Source organism: Drosophila erecta, unplaced genomic scaffold (genome assembly GCF_003286155.1).
Source record: "Drosophila erecta strain 14021-0224.00,06,07 unplaced genomic scaffold, DereRS2 tig00000021-arrow-pilon, whole genome shotgun sequence".
In the NCBI taxonomy this organism is placed as follows: Eukaryota; Metazoa; Arthropoda; class Insecta; order Diptera; family Drosophilidae; genus Drosophila; species Drosophila erecta.
In genome coordinates, this window is record NW_020825198.1 from 20,457,886 (window position 1) to 20,473,479 (window position 15,594).

General features: G+C 40.5%; 4 protein-coding genes across 5 annotated transcripts; 3 read left to right on the top strand and 1 right to left on the bottom strand.

Annotated features, from left to right (window-relative positions):
* Window positions 1-188: 188 nt before the first annotated feature.
* On the top strand, window positions 189-838 carry LOC6545986 (vacuolar ATPase assembly integral membrane protein VMA21 homolog). The gene is made up of 2 exons (XM_001973464.3): window positions 189-413; window positions 476-838. The coding sequence occupies exons 1-2, from the start codon at window positions 342-344 to the stop codon at window positions 719-721; spliced, it is 318 nt and encodes a 105-aa protein (XP_001973500.1). The 5' UTR covers window positions 189-341; the 3' UTR covers window positions 722-838.
* A 50-nt stretch (window positions 839-888) lies between these two features.
* Window positions 889-3,303, top strand: LOC6545987 (glutaminyl-peptide cyclotransferase). 2 transcript variants are annotated; one of them, XM_001973465.3, is made up of 2 exons: window positions 889-1,083; window positions 2,031-3,303. In XM_001973465.3, exons 1-2 carry the CDS (start codon window positions 967-969, stop codon window positions 2,973-2,975), a joined length of 1,062 nt encoding a protein of 353 aa, XP_001973501.2. In that variant the 5' UTR covers window positions 889-966; the 3' UTR covers window positions 2,976-3,303. The 2 variants fall into 2 exon arrangements, with proteins under 2 accessions (XP_001973501.2, XP_015014113.1); XM_015158627.2 differs by lacking the exon at window positions 889-1,083 and adding an exon at window positions 1,151-1,963.
* Window positions 3,162-11,445, bottom strand: LOC6545988 (zinc transporter 1). The gene is given in 5 exon segments (XM_026976700.1): window positions 3,162-3,804; window positions 3,807-4,295; window positions 4,373-5,078; window positions 6,960-7,152; window positions 11,224-11,445. Coding segments are annotated over 4 exon segments (1,533 nt in total). The 5' UTR covers window positions 7,149-7,152; window positions 11,224-11,445; the 3' UTR covers window positions 3,162-3,655.
* Window positions 11,446-13,659: 2,214 nt separating this feature from the next.
* Window positions 13,660-15,387, top strand: LOC6545989 (NADH dehydrogenase [ubiquinone] 1 alpha subcomplex subunit 9, mitochondrial). The gene is made up of 4 exons (XM_001973467.3): window positions 13,660-13,828; window positions 13,933-14,383; window positions 14,471-14,836; window positions 14,902-15,387. The coding sequence occupies exons 1-4, from the start codon at window positions 13,789-13,791 to the stop codon at window positions 15,293-15,295; spliced, it is 1,251 nt and encodes a 416-aa protein (XP_001973503.1). The 5' UTR covers window positions 13,660-13,788; the 3' UTR covers window positions 15,296-15,387.
* Window positions 15,388-15,594: the final 207 nt, after the last annotated feature.

The following is a 15,594-nucleotide window of genomic DNA, read 5'->3' on the forward strand; positions in this document are numbered from 1 at the left end:
TAATAATAAATTGCTTCAATACCTGAAATTATATTTACATGTAGACATTTTAAAATCTATATATAATTTTATTTCCAATAAAAGAATATTTACAAATGAATCTTTAAAAGGTTGTAGAAATATACGTTATGTTATATGGAGATACAACAATACCATCGATTAATCGAATAGTCGCAGTATTTTCCAGTATATTGGCAATGCTTGCACGGTACTACCACTTTATCATGTGATTTGTGATTTGTCAAATATTTCTGATAACCGAATGGCAGGCCAAAGCAAAACCAAAAATTGAGAGAAATTACTGATTTTTCAATTAAGCCGAATTCTATTTAACTGGAAATATGTCGACCAAGAACAAGAAAGCCGCCGGTGGCAATGGAGGGGCGCCGAAACAAACACGCCAGCAGTCGCACGTATGTAAAATGATGGCTCCGATTGCCGGCTAGCTAATCCCTTGTTTATTTTGGGTGACAAGGACTCGCAGGACTACAGCTCCTTCAAGACAGTGCTCTTCTACTGCATGCTCATCGTTTTCCTGCCCGTGCTGACCTTCTTCGTGCTGAAGGGCTTCGTTCTGGATCAATTCCTCGACATTTCCGAAGTTAAAGTGAACATAGCATCCGCCGTGGGAGCGGTCGTTGCTTTGCACATCGCCCTGGGCCTCTATATCTACAGGGCCTACTTTGGGACAACCGGTTCCAAGGCCTCAAAGACGGACTAATCCTCATCTACCCCGGACTGTTACCCCATTTCCATTAACTATAAGTCGGTAGAGCACTCTTTGTACATACATACATGCTATATACATAGATACAATTGTTTACATGCCAGCGAGGGAGGAGAAAGTCGCCTGTAAACCGTGTGTAATCGTTTTTCATTGCATAAGTTTCGATAACTGTGTGGAAAACGTGTTGTGTAGTGTTCTGTGTGCATACTTTGTATTAAAAATATACATAAATAAGTGAAATGCGGGTGCTACTCAGAAATTATTCGCTTATGGAGGCCGTCAAGAGATTGCTGCCGAGACCCCGCAAAAAAATCTACAATCTAGGCGCTTGCTTTGAGCTGGTGGACATTCCTAAGGTTACCTGAAATATATATTTATTGCTTAGTTGGGGGACTTTATTACATCGATAAACTTGCTTTTTACTATTCAAAATAAAAAGCAAGTTTATCGATGTAATAAAGTCATCATATATTTATCATATATATATTCTTTTTGATTAGAGCAACAAATATACCTTTTTGACTTTAAATTGACAAGAACATTTGTGTAAAGAGAGAGGCTATTAAACTGAATATTAAATTACCTTTGCCTAAGACCCCCGGTTATTGAATCTTGCCTGCGCCCCTAATTCGGATTTATGGGAGTGCCACCTGTTCGCGGCTGGTGCTGCCACCCGTTTTAAATGGCAAACAGCTGGTCAAATTATCATAAGCGTAAACAAACCAATTTCTTGCTGAGGATTTAATGATTTTTGAAGAAAGTGTAATTAATTACAGAGAAGAAACAAATAAGAATCCCATATCAGACATGCTCAACGAGTGTTACTTATAAGAAGCGCTATTTTCATCGACTTTTTTGACCCCCTTTGCGACGCCCATTTTTTGTTGTTCTGCCTTACAAGTCGGCCGTAAAAATTGGCCAAAATGATAAATTACTAGACTCGGCAAAGACCCTTAAGTAGACGCCGGAGTGTGCTGCAAAATAGTCCGGATAGTGCCACATCCGGACGACCTTTGAACTTCTTACAAACCCGCCATTATTGATTGCAACCACCTGTTGGGGTAAAACATTCCCAACGCCAAACAAAACCACTCAGCCACGTAGTCTCGAGTCAGTCGGTGAACTATGCTACATCGGTTTGCTAGAATGTGGACGCTGTGCGTACAGGCGGCTTTGATAGCCACCTTGGTGAGGGGATCCACATCCTTGACGGATAATCTCGTGGGAAGAACACAGGTCACTAGAGGGTAATTTAGATAAACCAACTGCCTGCTCATTATGTGCTTTCTTCTACTTCCAACAGATATCCTACAATCCCAGCGAACTCTCCGAGTCCCGATTCCTGGAGTATAGTAATCTATCCGATAAGCTGCACTTAAGGGAAGCCATTGACAAAATCCTTATACCTCGAGTTGTGGGCACAACAAATCATACTATAGTGCGAGAATACATCGTCCAGAGTTTGAGGGATCTAGACTGGGATGTGGAAATAAACAGTTTCCATGATCACGCTCCCATCAAGGGCAAATTGCATTTCCACAACATTATCGCCACCCTGAATCCACATGCTGAGAGATATCTGGTGCTGGCCTGCCATTACGATAGCAAGTACATGCCTGGAGTGGAGTTCCTGGGGGCCACCGACTCAGCAGTGCCCTGTGCCATGCTCCTCAACCTGGCAAAGGTGCTCCAGGAGCAACTGAAGCCCCTCAAGAAGAACAAACTGAGCTTAATGCTCTTGTTCTTCGATGGCGAGGAGGCTTTCGAGGTGTGGGGACCCAAGGATTCCATCTATGGAGCACGACACCTGGCCAAAAAGTGGCAGCAAGAAGGAAAACTGAATAGAATAGATATGCTGGTGCTCTTGGATCTGTTAGGTGCCCCCGATCCAGCATTCTACAGTTTCTTCGAAAACACCGAATCATGGTACATGCGTCTCCAGTCCGTGGAGACACGTCTTGCCAAGTTGCAGCTCCTAGAGCGCTATGCCAGTAGTGGGGTTGCCCAGCGCGACCCCACCCGCTACTTCCAGTCGCAGGCCATGCGATCTTCTTTCATCGAGGACGATCACATACCCTTCCTGCGCCGAAATGTGCCGATCTTGCACCTTATTCCGGTGCCCTTTCCCAGTGTCTGGCATACGCCCGACGATAACGCCAGCGTGATAGATTATGCGACGACGGACAACCTGGCGCTGATTATACGGCTCTTCGCTTTGGAGTATCTGGGCGGAGCCGTGGACAAGTAGTCAAATAGGCTCCAGTGTGAATCACAAATGTTATATCTACTTACGGCCTTATCTAATTGACCTGTTTGCAGTATCGAAACATTGTTGAATGTTCTTATGCCCGCCTAAAAATCCATAAAAACCTTGTTGTAACTGACTGCGTGCATTAAAACTACTTAAAAAGATCTGCAATACGCGTACTCCAGATATTTTTATACACATGTATTTATAGAAAATGCTTAGCTAATGACACGTCACTTTTATATATTTTTTGTAATCTTTCGGTTGTAAATTGTTTCACTTATGTACATATTCAGTTTAATATATACATAGTAAATATACCTTAAAACAAATAACATTTAACTAACCGCACTGTTGGGAAAAATTTAGATCGTGTTTATAAAAAAAGCGTCTGGACTCAAAAATTTCCGCGGTTTCAGATGGAAATCAAACATTTTGAGAGATTACTTAAAAATCAAGTCTGAATTAAAAATATAAAATGATTTACCAAAAAAGGTAATGTACATACTCCTCCTTCACGCTTTTTACAAAAATTGTATAACCTGTGCATTTAGGCGTTTTGTTTAAAAAATAGGGTCAAACGTCTACATATCCATATATCTATATGGCAAATTCGTAAACTAACTTAATAACTACCTAAAATCGTTAGCCTTGATTCAACTAAAGTTATTGAACGGGTCTCAATCGCTACTCGTTGGCCCAGGCGGAGTGCCGTTTAATTCGACTATATCTTCTTTCGCAGAATCCACACAAGCTTCTTCAAGTTTAGGCATGGACTTCGCCACTTGCTCGGCTTGACCCTTTAGGAGCTGGCCTGCGCATAGTTCTCCACGACCACTGCACTTAGCTCAGCGCAAGACTTGGATTTCGCTCTGGTATGTTCGTGGCTATTGCCTACGCACTTGGGCGGAGAAGATGACTTTCGACCACTGGGAGCATCGCAAACTTCGCGCAGATCGGTGCGAGAATCCCTGCAGCAAACCTTCTCGATGCATTCCACTGCCTGGCATTGCATCAGGCATTCTAGCGAGGCAGAGGCATTCTTATTGGTGGACGGATAAAACTCGGGTTGGATTGTGACTGCTCCGATTCCCTGATCCTGGAAGTATGCCCGAACTTGTTCGATGATCTTGAGGTAGAGTTTTGGATTCTGGAACTGGATGTGTATGGTAGCCACGTATCTGTGGGCTGCCAATTGCCATATATGCAGGTCATGGTAACTGATGATCTCTGGGAACTTAGTGACCAAGGTTCGCTCAAAGATTTCCAAGTCGATGGAACCTGGAATGGTTTGCAGCAGGATCAAGCAGGATTCTTTCACTGTAGAAAGACAGAAAGAAGAAAATTAGAATTCTACTCGAAAGATATAAATGTGTATTTTGTTTTCAAGTGCTTACTGTAGGGATAACTAAGCGTGACCAATAGGACGCAGGAGAAAATTGAGAGCACGGGATCAATGAACTTCGCCGTGTGCTGCTCATCCTCCGCCACATAGACGATTGCGGCACAAACGATCACAAATATGGTACTGGACACATCCCGCAGCATTTCCACGGCTCCCTGGCGTTTGGTGGCGAAGTAAACGCTACCCACTTCCGCCTCTAGTTCCTCACGCAACTGCCGATCGTTCCATGATTTGCTGAGTTGTCTTTGCATCGGAGATAGAGAAACATCTAAATTGCTGGACATAGGTCGCTCCAGCACCACGTTTCCTCCGGGTGTGAGGTGCAGAAAGCTTCCCTGGTGCAGCGTGTATCCACCGATTAGCAGATATGTCAGTCCATTCAGGATTAGGCCGATGAAACCCAGCATCATCACAGGTATTGGGAGATGCATCGGGTCCTGATGATCGATGTGAACTAGAGTTTGTAGAGCTTCCACCACCAGCGAAAAGGATAACGAGGCCAGGATAATGAACACAATCAGCATGGTTAAAATATCGATCCTGGCCCAACCAAATGTATTGCGCAGCTTCTGCTCCCGACACTCTCTTTTGGCCCGGGTTTGGGCATCCGTCTCAGCCAGGTTGACGGCTACTCCGGAGCCGCTTATCTTGGTCAGGGCGGGGGGAGCATTTTTCGCCTGGGGTGCTTGTTTACTATGCTGTAAGAGAAGAAAGCCCAAAACAGAAACTGGTTAATATAATCAGCACATGACTAAGAAGTAGGTTAAAATAGCCTTTTAATACAATAGTAGGCCGAGATATTTAAAATTTGGTATCTATTTCAACGGCGCTTTTAACTATCTTTCTGAAAAAAGGGTTTATTATTTATAAGTTTATTATTTATTTCCTGAAGAGGGTCCTACAAAGACCTGTTATACAGTTCGTACTCAAGTTACATTCATTCTTTTCTGACTTATTGTTATAAGTAATTTCCTCTTTGAATTTGGCATAACATAACTATGTATTTGAGTCTTAAGGTTTATATACAAAATTAACTTGCTTGTCCTGAAAACACTGGCATAGAAATACATAGAATCGAATGAAAAGCTTCATGCTTCGTCATGCTTTCCAAACAAATTGGATCTACCACCGAAATCTACATTTTCGGTGGGCAGCTATTTAAACGCTCCGCTGATCGTTTGTCTGTCCGGCGGCCTGCACCATTATATAAGCTCAAAATCAGACCACTCAACTGTCCACACCTACAACATAGTCAACTGTTTGAAAGCTTTCGATTTCTGGTGTTTGGAACCGTCTGAAACTCGTCGATTTTTGGCCATGTCTCGTTTGGTTTTTGCGGTTTTTGGGCCTGGTCTTTGTCTTTTGCGAAACGTGCTTGGCACGCTTTCCCATGCCGGCAACGATTTTTGCATTCGTTCAATATTAAAATATTTGCTTTGACTGCTCCATAAATTTTTAGTTGGGCATTTTGATAATGGAAGTATTCACCTTGAATTTCAATCAACAAAGAATTAGAAATATATACTTGTGGATAAATTAATATTACTAAACAAAACTAAACAAACTTATATAAAACAGCGGCTGCAGGGTCTTTGGCCGCTAGTAAACAAATAACAGAATGCAATACGATCAATTATACAAAGTTAATAGGAATCCATGAAGAATTTCTCATACCCCACCATCTCTAACCGCATTCCTAACTATCCAGATCTTACGCCATTTCACCATTTTCGCCATTTTCACGTTTTACCAGACGGCTATAAAGTGTATCTGAGTAGAGGAACTGAGGCAATAGCTACGTGTAATCAACCTGATTTCATGTCACTTCCTGCGGCAATACATTCGAGGACGTAATTACACAGCAATAGAATGAGAAGCTAAGTTTACTGATTAACCCACATAATATCGAAAGGAAACACTTCCAAGCAGATAAGATAAAAAACAGTCCAAAGGAAACCAGTTCTTCGCACAATAAAAAGGTGTTTGGAATGCGTTTTCGATACATTTTATTGTGGTCCGACTTTTAAAAGTTCAATGCACCAGCAGCTGTTTCGACTTTGCACCAGCACGCGACATTTCCTGGCCAAAAATATTTGTAAGCCGGGTAACAAAATAAGTCAAACCGCACATGCAACACAATCATTTTTTTTAAATTATACCCGCATAAATATTGTTGTTGAATATGTACCGAATACTCGTAGAGCAGAGGGTTCACTAGATTCGTTGAAATGTATCTAACATGTCATGATATGTATTCTTGATCAGGATCACTGTCCGTTCGTCTTTCGTTCTGTCTGTCCGTCCGTATGAGGATTTGATTTTGGGAACTATAAAAGGTAGAAGGTGGAAGTAAACCAGGCAATGTTTGTTTCGGACGGAATTCGACTTTAGCATTATCTTGCTACATAACTGATATATTCTTAATAGATTCTTTAGCTTGAAACAGAATAACAGACTTAGAATATTAAGAACGCCAAATAAACTTTACAAGTAAATAATCAGAAAATCATTGTTGTAAATAAAGTCTAAAATCAATAAATAAAGATACGTACTCGTATGTTTTTAAGTGCTTAACCTACCTTAATTGTGATGATGCAGCCGCCGAGTGCGAAAATATTACACAGCATGTGATGACTGGCCATGAGAAGAGTGAGTCCATGGGTCAAGTGGCTGAGGATCAGCTGGAGCACGAAGTAACAGATCGATAGCACCAGCACGGTGTACAGCGGGATCGGCTTGCACCGCTGAAGAATCTCCTTCACCGGCATTATTCTGTGGGAGAGCATCGAAAGAGCGGTGAGAAGTGATTAGTTAAATATTTGATATAAGCGGAAATGTCGGACAAAGAAGTCAGCACCTGACGCCAAGCCGCATTAGGTGTGATCTATATAAATCTATACTCAAATTTACAATTCGCGTGTTCATCGACTGACAGTCAACAGTATTGCAAAGCGGAAGATGAAAAGCCTGGCTAGACATTTACGAAATATATTTAAAAATTTCAAATTGCCTATCATTAGAGTTTATTAAAAAAAATAATAAATAAAATAAAGTTATTAATAAATCACTTCGAGCAACACAAAGGTGTTTGCTATAGTTATATTTTTGATTACAACTAAATAATCCAGCAGTAGTAAAACCTGTAACTTTATTAAGCAGTCCAACTCCAAATATTACCCCTTCGATCTGGAAAACCCTTCCGAACTGTGTCAAGTTCAAGATCCCAAAGAGGGATACTCGAACCGATCCGATTTGGATCGATACTGCCACTGAACCGGCCTGAACCTGCCATGTTTAGGGTTCAGTTCAGCCCACTCCAACCTCGTATGCAAATCACCACCGTGATCGTCGTCATGTGGGCACGGGCTTGAGCTTCTCCTGCCGCTTCTGCGATGGGTTGCATGCAAATGAAGATGCTAAATGGGATCGCTTCAACTGTGGTTACCGCAGCGTATCTCATCGAATCGATCGCCCGATCGCCTGGGACATTGACGTAATTTTACGTGATCGTGGACATATGTATAGCTACCGATTGTTTGTTGGCCGCCCCCACTCAGTTTGTTTGCCGCAATGTAACCCCAAGGTTGTGCCCCATTCGGTTGGTCATTTAAATTGCCTAAATGCCCTCTAGTCGAGTAATTACCGAGGGACATGTCGCGGCTTAATAGTCGTTTGGTTAATCCGAATAGACTATCTAAAAAACTGAAGGACCGTGCAATGACCTTTATGGTATATGTATAACTCTGATATTTGAAGCATACATGCCTAACTAAAAACAGAACCATATTATAGTTAATTTACGAGTATTTATTCCGATAAGATTTTACTGTCCTTACAAAAATCTTTCTTACAGTGGCAGAACAAGCCCACATCGTTGCTGATTTATATCTGTCTGTTCCATATGGGCTCCACTCTTAAATGCGCCAATTGCATTCCAAAATGTCAAACGAGCAATAGGGTATAATTAGAATAGATAAAATGATAAAACCTATTGTTTTAGTACCCTATTCAGATACACATGGAAACCGTGTAAGCTAAGTACAAAAGCGCTAAACGGCGCCTCGGGGGCACTAGATTGTGCAGGCCAGCAAACAATCGAATGTTTTCCATAGTATTTTCAGCAGAGACATTGTCGAAACGACGATTAGCAGGTAGCAACAAACTATTTGGATGAGTACCCCGTAGACGTCTGTTTGAATAAATGGAGTCTATGTACTTGTGTATCTTCCAGTTGTTCTGCTAAATGTTCATTTCCTCAATTTGATTTCATTTTCATTCGACATCCGAGATGGGTGGTGGGAGGTAGGAGGCAATGGAATATAGGTTCGAACACAAGATAATAAAAGATAAGCACAGCTGAAAGTACAGATACAGATACAGCTAAAGATACTGATTCATGAGGAGCCTCAGTTCGCTCATTGTTGATGTAGTTGCTGGGCGATAAAGGAGATAACGAAGATAACGAAGTGATCCTCCAGATAAAATATGGTGTGATATGGCTGGCATGTGGATGAGAACTGACGGTTCCCAAACACTACCAACAACAATGATGTAAAGGTAGGTCTACAAACAGAAATTAGGCTTAGCTGTTCATTTACAATTTCTTATACCCATTACTCGTATAGCAGAAGGGTATACTGGTTTGCCTAGTTTTCAGCTAATGTACAGACTTATTTGTGTGTTATTTTTGAATGAAAAAGTTATCGCCTACTATTAGATTAATTTAACTACTAATAGTAGTAGTACTCGTATTAATTTTTGAGATGATAATAAAAGACCAAGTAAAACAGCCATTTTACAAAAAAAAGCACCTGTTATGACAAATCTTTTTACTTTCAAGAAATCAAAATTTCAAAACCTGGGGTTTTCATCAAATTTTTGTGCACCTCTTTGTTCAAAATTATTTTATTACCCTCGAATCCAGACCTTTTTAGGTGGCGAAAAATGCAGATCGTAAATCTGCGCCAACAGTTGACAACTCAATTGTCAATTAGATCAATACAACAGCTCACTCCATCAATTGAAAAAATCAACAAAAAGCACGGCGTGCAGTAAAATTCGGGACCAATAACATTTACTTTTTGTTTAGGTATCAGGTGCATTAATTCTGTTTGCTTGTTTAATTTTTTGCCTCTTTCGAGCGTTTGCCTGCATACAAATGAAATTTGGTAACAAACAGCTTTTGGTGTCCACTGGATTTTGCGTTGATTTTAAACTGAATTAAAAATACTTCCTATACGGGTCCCTGGCCTGTTTTCAAATCAACCAGCAGCTAAAATCTCACAATTTTGACCATTTCAGACACGATGACAAGGTCGCCGATGCCTTTGGAATTTCTAATTCACAAGGGAGCGGTGTTATTTAAGAATTCTATCACTACTGCTATTGTCTATCAGTGGGCCACAGACAAAGTGTGCTGCCAATATTTTATTACTTTGATGCCCATGAGGCACGTTTGAACATTTCGAACGCGCCAAAATCAGACTCCTGATAAGCAGTCGTGGGATTCGACGGGGATAAGGGACCATGTAGCCACCGGTAAATGTTGCCAAGTAAGATATGTAAATTACTATTTTTAGGATGTAATAAGCTTCCTATATAAGTTGTACCAACGGTTTGGATTTCGGCAATACAACACTAAATTTTAGTTACTTCATAAATATATTTTTTGAACGCTTTTGTTAGATAAAATAGTGTGTTCTATAAAAACTGGCTTGTATATTACTGCTTTCTTAGCCTGTAATCATAAAAGTGAAATCCAAGCCCAGTTTTTTTCAAGAACGCACAACCCTGACCACCTGTACATAATAAGTGATGAAGCACACGATTCATTGAAATAAACCCATTATAATAAACAAAGAAGTGTAAATATTTTAATTACGATTTTATGCACCACCATCTACGTGAGCTCTGCGCCTATATAAGATTGTATGTACGCGAATATACTTTCCGTGCATCCTCATCGGAAACGTGATCAAGTGGGGCTTGAGAGATTTTTTGATGATTTACAAAAACCCATTAAAATAATACGAAATTTGATATTAATGCTGATTACTAAAGACCCACTTCAATTACACGTAATGACTCAAAATTGCAAAACAAAAAATCTAATTGAATTAAATATAAACATACTATTGCGGCCAAAATGATAGAAGAAATAAATAGGATAATACTTTTTTCTGAGAAATTTTTAAATATCAATGAAAAATTGTTGGATACTACTTTTAAGAACGTTAACTTGAGTTTGCATAGTTTGTATATAACCGTACGACATGAAATGTATTATAAACTCATTTTTTAGTGGAGTGCTCTATTATCGTGGACCCATTTGTTTGTTTATTATTTCATTAAGTTACCGGTGGGTAGGTAATTGTTTATAATATGTTGAGACTGGAAACTCGGCCGTGCTGAGTTCTTCAGAACTTGGGCCAAGGCCCGGATCAATTTGCATTGAATTAGCTTAGGGTGAGAATTTGTTTTCAGCTCAATCTCGATGCGACTGGCAGGTGGATCGTAGACAGATATAACCGTTAATTAGCATTTATTTTGATCGAATGTATTTTTATACACCACAGATAGTAATACATATTTCGGGTAATATTTTTTCACATCGGTGCCAAGAGGCGCGAGGCGTCTTAATAATCACTTGCTAAATGGATCTACAATCTGCCCGCTAACGAATCAGTCATCTATATACTATCTACGAGTATCCAAAACTGCGCGAATTAAGGCGTGTTTTTCCGATTTCTGGACGATCCCAGATACGAAACCGCATTTCGACAAGGCCAAAAAGCTCTTATCACTATAGACCCCTAATTTTGTGGCTAGGAACTGCAGATTTACCGTCTTTTAGTCTCCGATAAACGAACCAAATAGGCGTCAGCGTAAATTGCTTGGAAAATTTAGCTTTTCCTATTTTATTATTATTATTTTTATTCACACGCACTTCCGTTGGCGGGTTAAAATATTTATAGGCACACGCGCTAATTTTTTCAGGAGCGAATCATCGGGAGCGTTGTTAGCAGCAGCGCGGCTCAAACACGAATGATCGCAAAAGACGATGCGAAATACATATGGCAGACTAAACAAAAAAGGGAAATCACAATGGCGAATTATGAGTACTCTTTTAATTGCAACTTGAAATTTTAGTAATGATAAAGAGTATAAAAAGTGTAATAACAAAGAAGCTTTCCAATTATATATCTAAGCATAATCGAATTTAGTATTTCTGGCAATAGATTCGAATTTGTAATTTTTCTGCTAAAACTAAAATATACAGACGTAATCAGTTACGTTTGGTTTTATTTAATACCACAGTTTATTTAATCCCATTGTAGTTGAAACTTACATTTTATTTAGATAATTAAATTTTAATTAATAATTTAATTTTATGCAAAACGGCTATAATATTTTAATACTCTTCGTAAGGGTATGAAAGGCAAAGAGAGATGGTCGAATAAGAGTGAAAACAACACCAAGAACTACGGCCGGCAAAACAAAACGAAATGCCCGCAAATTTAAAGGGAGCGTAAAGTGCATGTGTGTGTGCTAAGCTATTCGTGAGGGAGGGAAAGCAGAGAGCAAACGTGATATTGCTTGTGGGGGAGAAAAGGTGCGTGAGCAGGTTGAATATCAATATCAAAGCAATCAGCTGATTGCATTGTGAGCTATGAAAGAGAGCGAAATGAGAGCTGAGAAGAAAAAGGAGAGTGGAATTTTCAGCTTGTTTATGCATGTCACATGTGGGTATGTTTGTATTGCCGTTATCTAGGCAGGTTTATGAGACAACAAAAGTGACCTAATAAATGTATTACATATTTATATATGTATGCATATATGGTAATCTATGGTAATTTCTGCAGAATTACATCCTCAATTGTCAAAAGCAGTGATCTGTGCACATATGTATGTATGTATGTACATAAATTGTATGTGTGTATGTATTTCACTTATCAAACACACAAGTGAAGTCATTAAAATAGTGTTCAGTTCATTCTACTTAAATTTTTATTACTAATTTTAAAGCTAATATTTTGTAAGTCATCTTTCCTGGTTCAGGACAGCTTTTCCCATGAAAAAAACTCATTTTTTCGAAACCTCCAAAAGTGGTGTTCTTTGACGAATCAAACTTTTATTTTTCAACTCAACTGCACGAAAAAAGCTGCGAGCCAAATGAGGTTTGGTTAGACAAAACATGAATATTGTCATTAGTCTGAAATCTCACTAACTTATAAAACAAATTATAAACTGTAATACCCTCTGTTCTAATTCGTTTACTCATACTGTTTAATTTTAATCCTATTAGTTAGTGGTGATACTTCTTTCACCACAACAATGTGTGTATGTATCAACAATTTTACCACAAGATCACTTATATTCCGTTGGTTATCCGCGTTGTTGGATCTGTAGTCGGCAGATTCGTCTGAAATCTCACTAACTTTACCAATCTAAAAACAAATTATAAACTGTAATACCCTCTGTTCTAACTCGTTTACTCATACTGTTTAATTTGATTAGTTTAATTTGTTAGTTAGTGGTGATACTTGTTTCACCGCAACAATGTGTATCCATATCAACAATTTTACCACAAGATAAATCACTTATATTCCACTGCTTATCGGCGTTGTTGGATCTGTAGAATCTTTAGTTGGTAGATTTCGAACAGATAGCACTAAGTTTTTACGATGCTCTTGGTTTCACAACTCGAAGGCGACTGCTAACTGAATTTTTTGTCTATAGAACCCAAGCCGTGCCGAATTAAGCCTGGAAATTGCAATTAAACCACGCACATTAGATAACAAGTTGGCGGTGTGACAAGCAAGGCAGTTCCATTTCAACTGGAACACGGTTAGCTTATGTCTTATTTGCCAACGAATATTCATAAATTAGTGCCAAGTAAGAAGAGTGGTTTATATGACACTTTAATTACCGCTAGGAAGTTAAGATGCCCGCAAGGTTGTTCAGTTGTATTCAGATAAAATTATTAGTGCCCCGTTATAAAGTATAATTAATGTAAAATCATATATGTTGCATGTACCGATATTTGAATGCAGTACAACAATTTAAAAGGTGAGCGATAATTAAAACATCTTTTACATGCGATGCATACAAACAAGATCTACTGGTTATGAGGTCAATTATATACATATTAAAAGTAATCTTCTTATACAAGTTAATTTAAAACCCAAACAAAAAACTGTTACTTTCCAAGTCAATTTTTTTCTTTAGTCTGGCAGCCTTGTTCCATGGTAGTTTTTGGTATTAACTTGTCAATTCTAGTATATTCCATTTGCAACGCCGTGGTCACACTGTCGTGGGGCAAAATAAAAAACTGGCCTGGCCCGAAATAAATTAGGATTTTAAGCGTGTAATTAACCGAATCGAGTTGGTCCAGTGTGCCGGTGCGAAATGGCCGCCATAGTACTAACCCGTAATCTCCAGCTGGCCAGTGAGTACCGTTGCCTGCCGTCGAAAACCAACAGGCAATCAAATTATGTAATACGATGTTTGTGGCTAACTTTTGTCATTCTCTGTTTAATTCCGGATATTTAGAGCACCACGGCAGTGGTGTGGTTGGAGTCTTGTGCCTACGTGGATATTCCGCCGCTGCTGCCCCGCCGGACGATGGTCCACGTCCACTGAAGACCACCAATCCGGCTGCCATGAAGCGCGGAACTGGCGGACGTAGCAGTTTCAATGGGATTGTTGCCACGGTCTTCGGAGCCACAGGTTTCGTGGGTCGCTATGTGTGCAATAAACTGGGAAAATCTGGCACCCAAATGATCCTGCCCTATCGCGGTGACGATTCGGATGTTATCCGTCTTAAGGTAACCGGTGATCTTGGCCAGGTGCTCTTTCACTTCTACAATCTGGAAGATCCCGCCTCAATTCGCGAGGCCGTCAAGCACTCGAACGTGGTTATTAACTTAGTGGGCAGGGACTTCGAGACCAAGAACTTCAAGTTCAAGGATGTCCACGTCAACGGAGCTGAGAGGATCGCTAGGTGAACATTACCAGTATTATTTATTTGCCAATTGATTAGTAGGATGCCAATTTCTTGATTCTAACTTGCATAACTTTATTTCGTTAGGATTGCCCGCGAGGCAGGTGTGGAGCGCTTCATCCACCTCTCCTCTTTGAATGTGGAGGCCAACCCCAAGGATTTGTACGTCAAGGGTGGCAGCGAGTGGTTGAAAAGCAAGTACGAGGGTGAGCTGCGCGTGCGCGACGCCTTCCCCAACGCCACGATCATCCGTCCTGCGGATATCTACGGCTCCGAGGATCGCTTCTTGCGCTACTACGCCCACGTCTGGCGCCGTCAGTTCCGTTCGATGCCGCTGTGGCACAAGGGAGAGAAGACCGTGAAACAGCCCGTCTACGTTTCGGACGTGGCCCAGGCCATCATCAACGCCGCCAAGGATCCGGACAGCGCTGGGCGTGTCTACCAGGCTGTAGGGTAAGTCAATCTCTAACTCAACTATTTGTACCATGCATTTTGTCCATTCCCTGTATTTGTTCCAGACCTAAACGCTATCAGTTGAGCGAGCTGGTCGACTGGTTCCACCGTCTGATGCGCAAGGACCAGAAGCGCTGGGGCTACATGCGCTACGACATGCGTTGGGACCCCACCTTCCTCCTAAAAGCCAAGCTGAACAGTTTCATCTGCCCCGGCACCCCGATCGGCGGTCTGCATCCCGCCCGCATTGAGCGCGAGGCTGTTACTGACAAGGTCCTGACTGGTGTGCCCACGCTTGAGGATTTGGGCGTCACGCTGACCACCATGGAGCAGCAGGTGCCATGGGAACTGCGTCCCTACCGCACTGCTCTCTACTACGACGCCGAGCTGGGCGAGTTTGAGACACCTTCGCCGCCCAAATGCATCGAGGCGCGCGATGAACTGCGTCTGTTTGCCTAAGCGAAGTGTAGAAGCTGTCTGTGTTGATTGGAAATTATTAGTTGGAAATGTTTAGAGCGATGCGTCAATAAAGAGAAGTTGAAAGATTGAAACCTTGTCTTAACGTAATTAAAACAAAAGTACGTAGAATAAAAATGTTCTTCGGAGGAAACTGAAGTTTCCAAATATTATAAAGGCATCGTTAATTGTTGTTAGTTCCTACATTTAAATGTGCAATAACATGGCCTTAAAAAAATCCAATATATATATTAAAATGTCTATCTTATGTTTAATTAAGAAATATAAATAATTTGAAAAAA

Bases quoted from the DNA above. Each gene is read 5' to 3' on its own strand.
- LOC6545986 (XM_001973464.3), top strand. From the start codon at position 342: ATGTCGACCAAGAACAAGAAAGCCGCCGGTGGCAATGGAGGGGCGCCG. The intron at 414-475 runs GTATGTAAAATG...TTGGGTGACAAG, and splicing joins AAACACGCCAGCAGTCGCAC to GACTCGCAGGACTACAGCTC.
- LOC6545987 (XM_001973465.3), top strand. From the start codon at position 967: ATGCGGGTGCTACTCAGAAATTATTCGCTTATGGAGGCCGTCAAGAGA. The intron at 1,084-2,030 runs GTTACCTGAAAT...TACTTCCAACAG, and splicing joins AGCTGGTGGACATTCCTAAG to ATATCCTACAATCCCAGCGA.
- LOC6545989 (XM_001973467.3), top strand. From the start codon at position 13,789: ATGGCCGCCATAGTACTAACCCGTAATCTCCAGCTGGCCA. The intron at 13,829-13,932 runs GTGAGTACCGTT...CCGGATATTTAG, and splicing joins CCGTAATCTCCAGCTGGCCA to AGCACCACGGCAGTGGTGTG. The intron at 14,837-14,901 runs GTAAGTCAATCT...TATTTGTTCCAG, and splicing joins CGTGTCTACCAGGCTGTAGG to ACCTAAACGCTATCAGTTGA.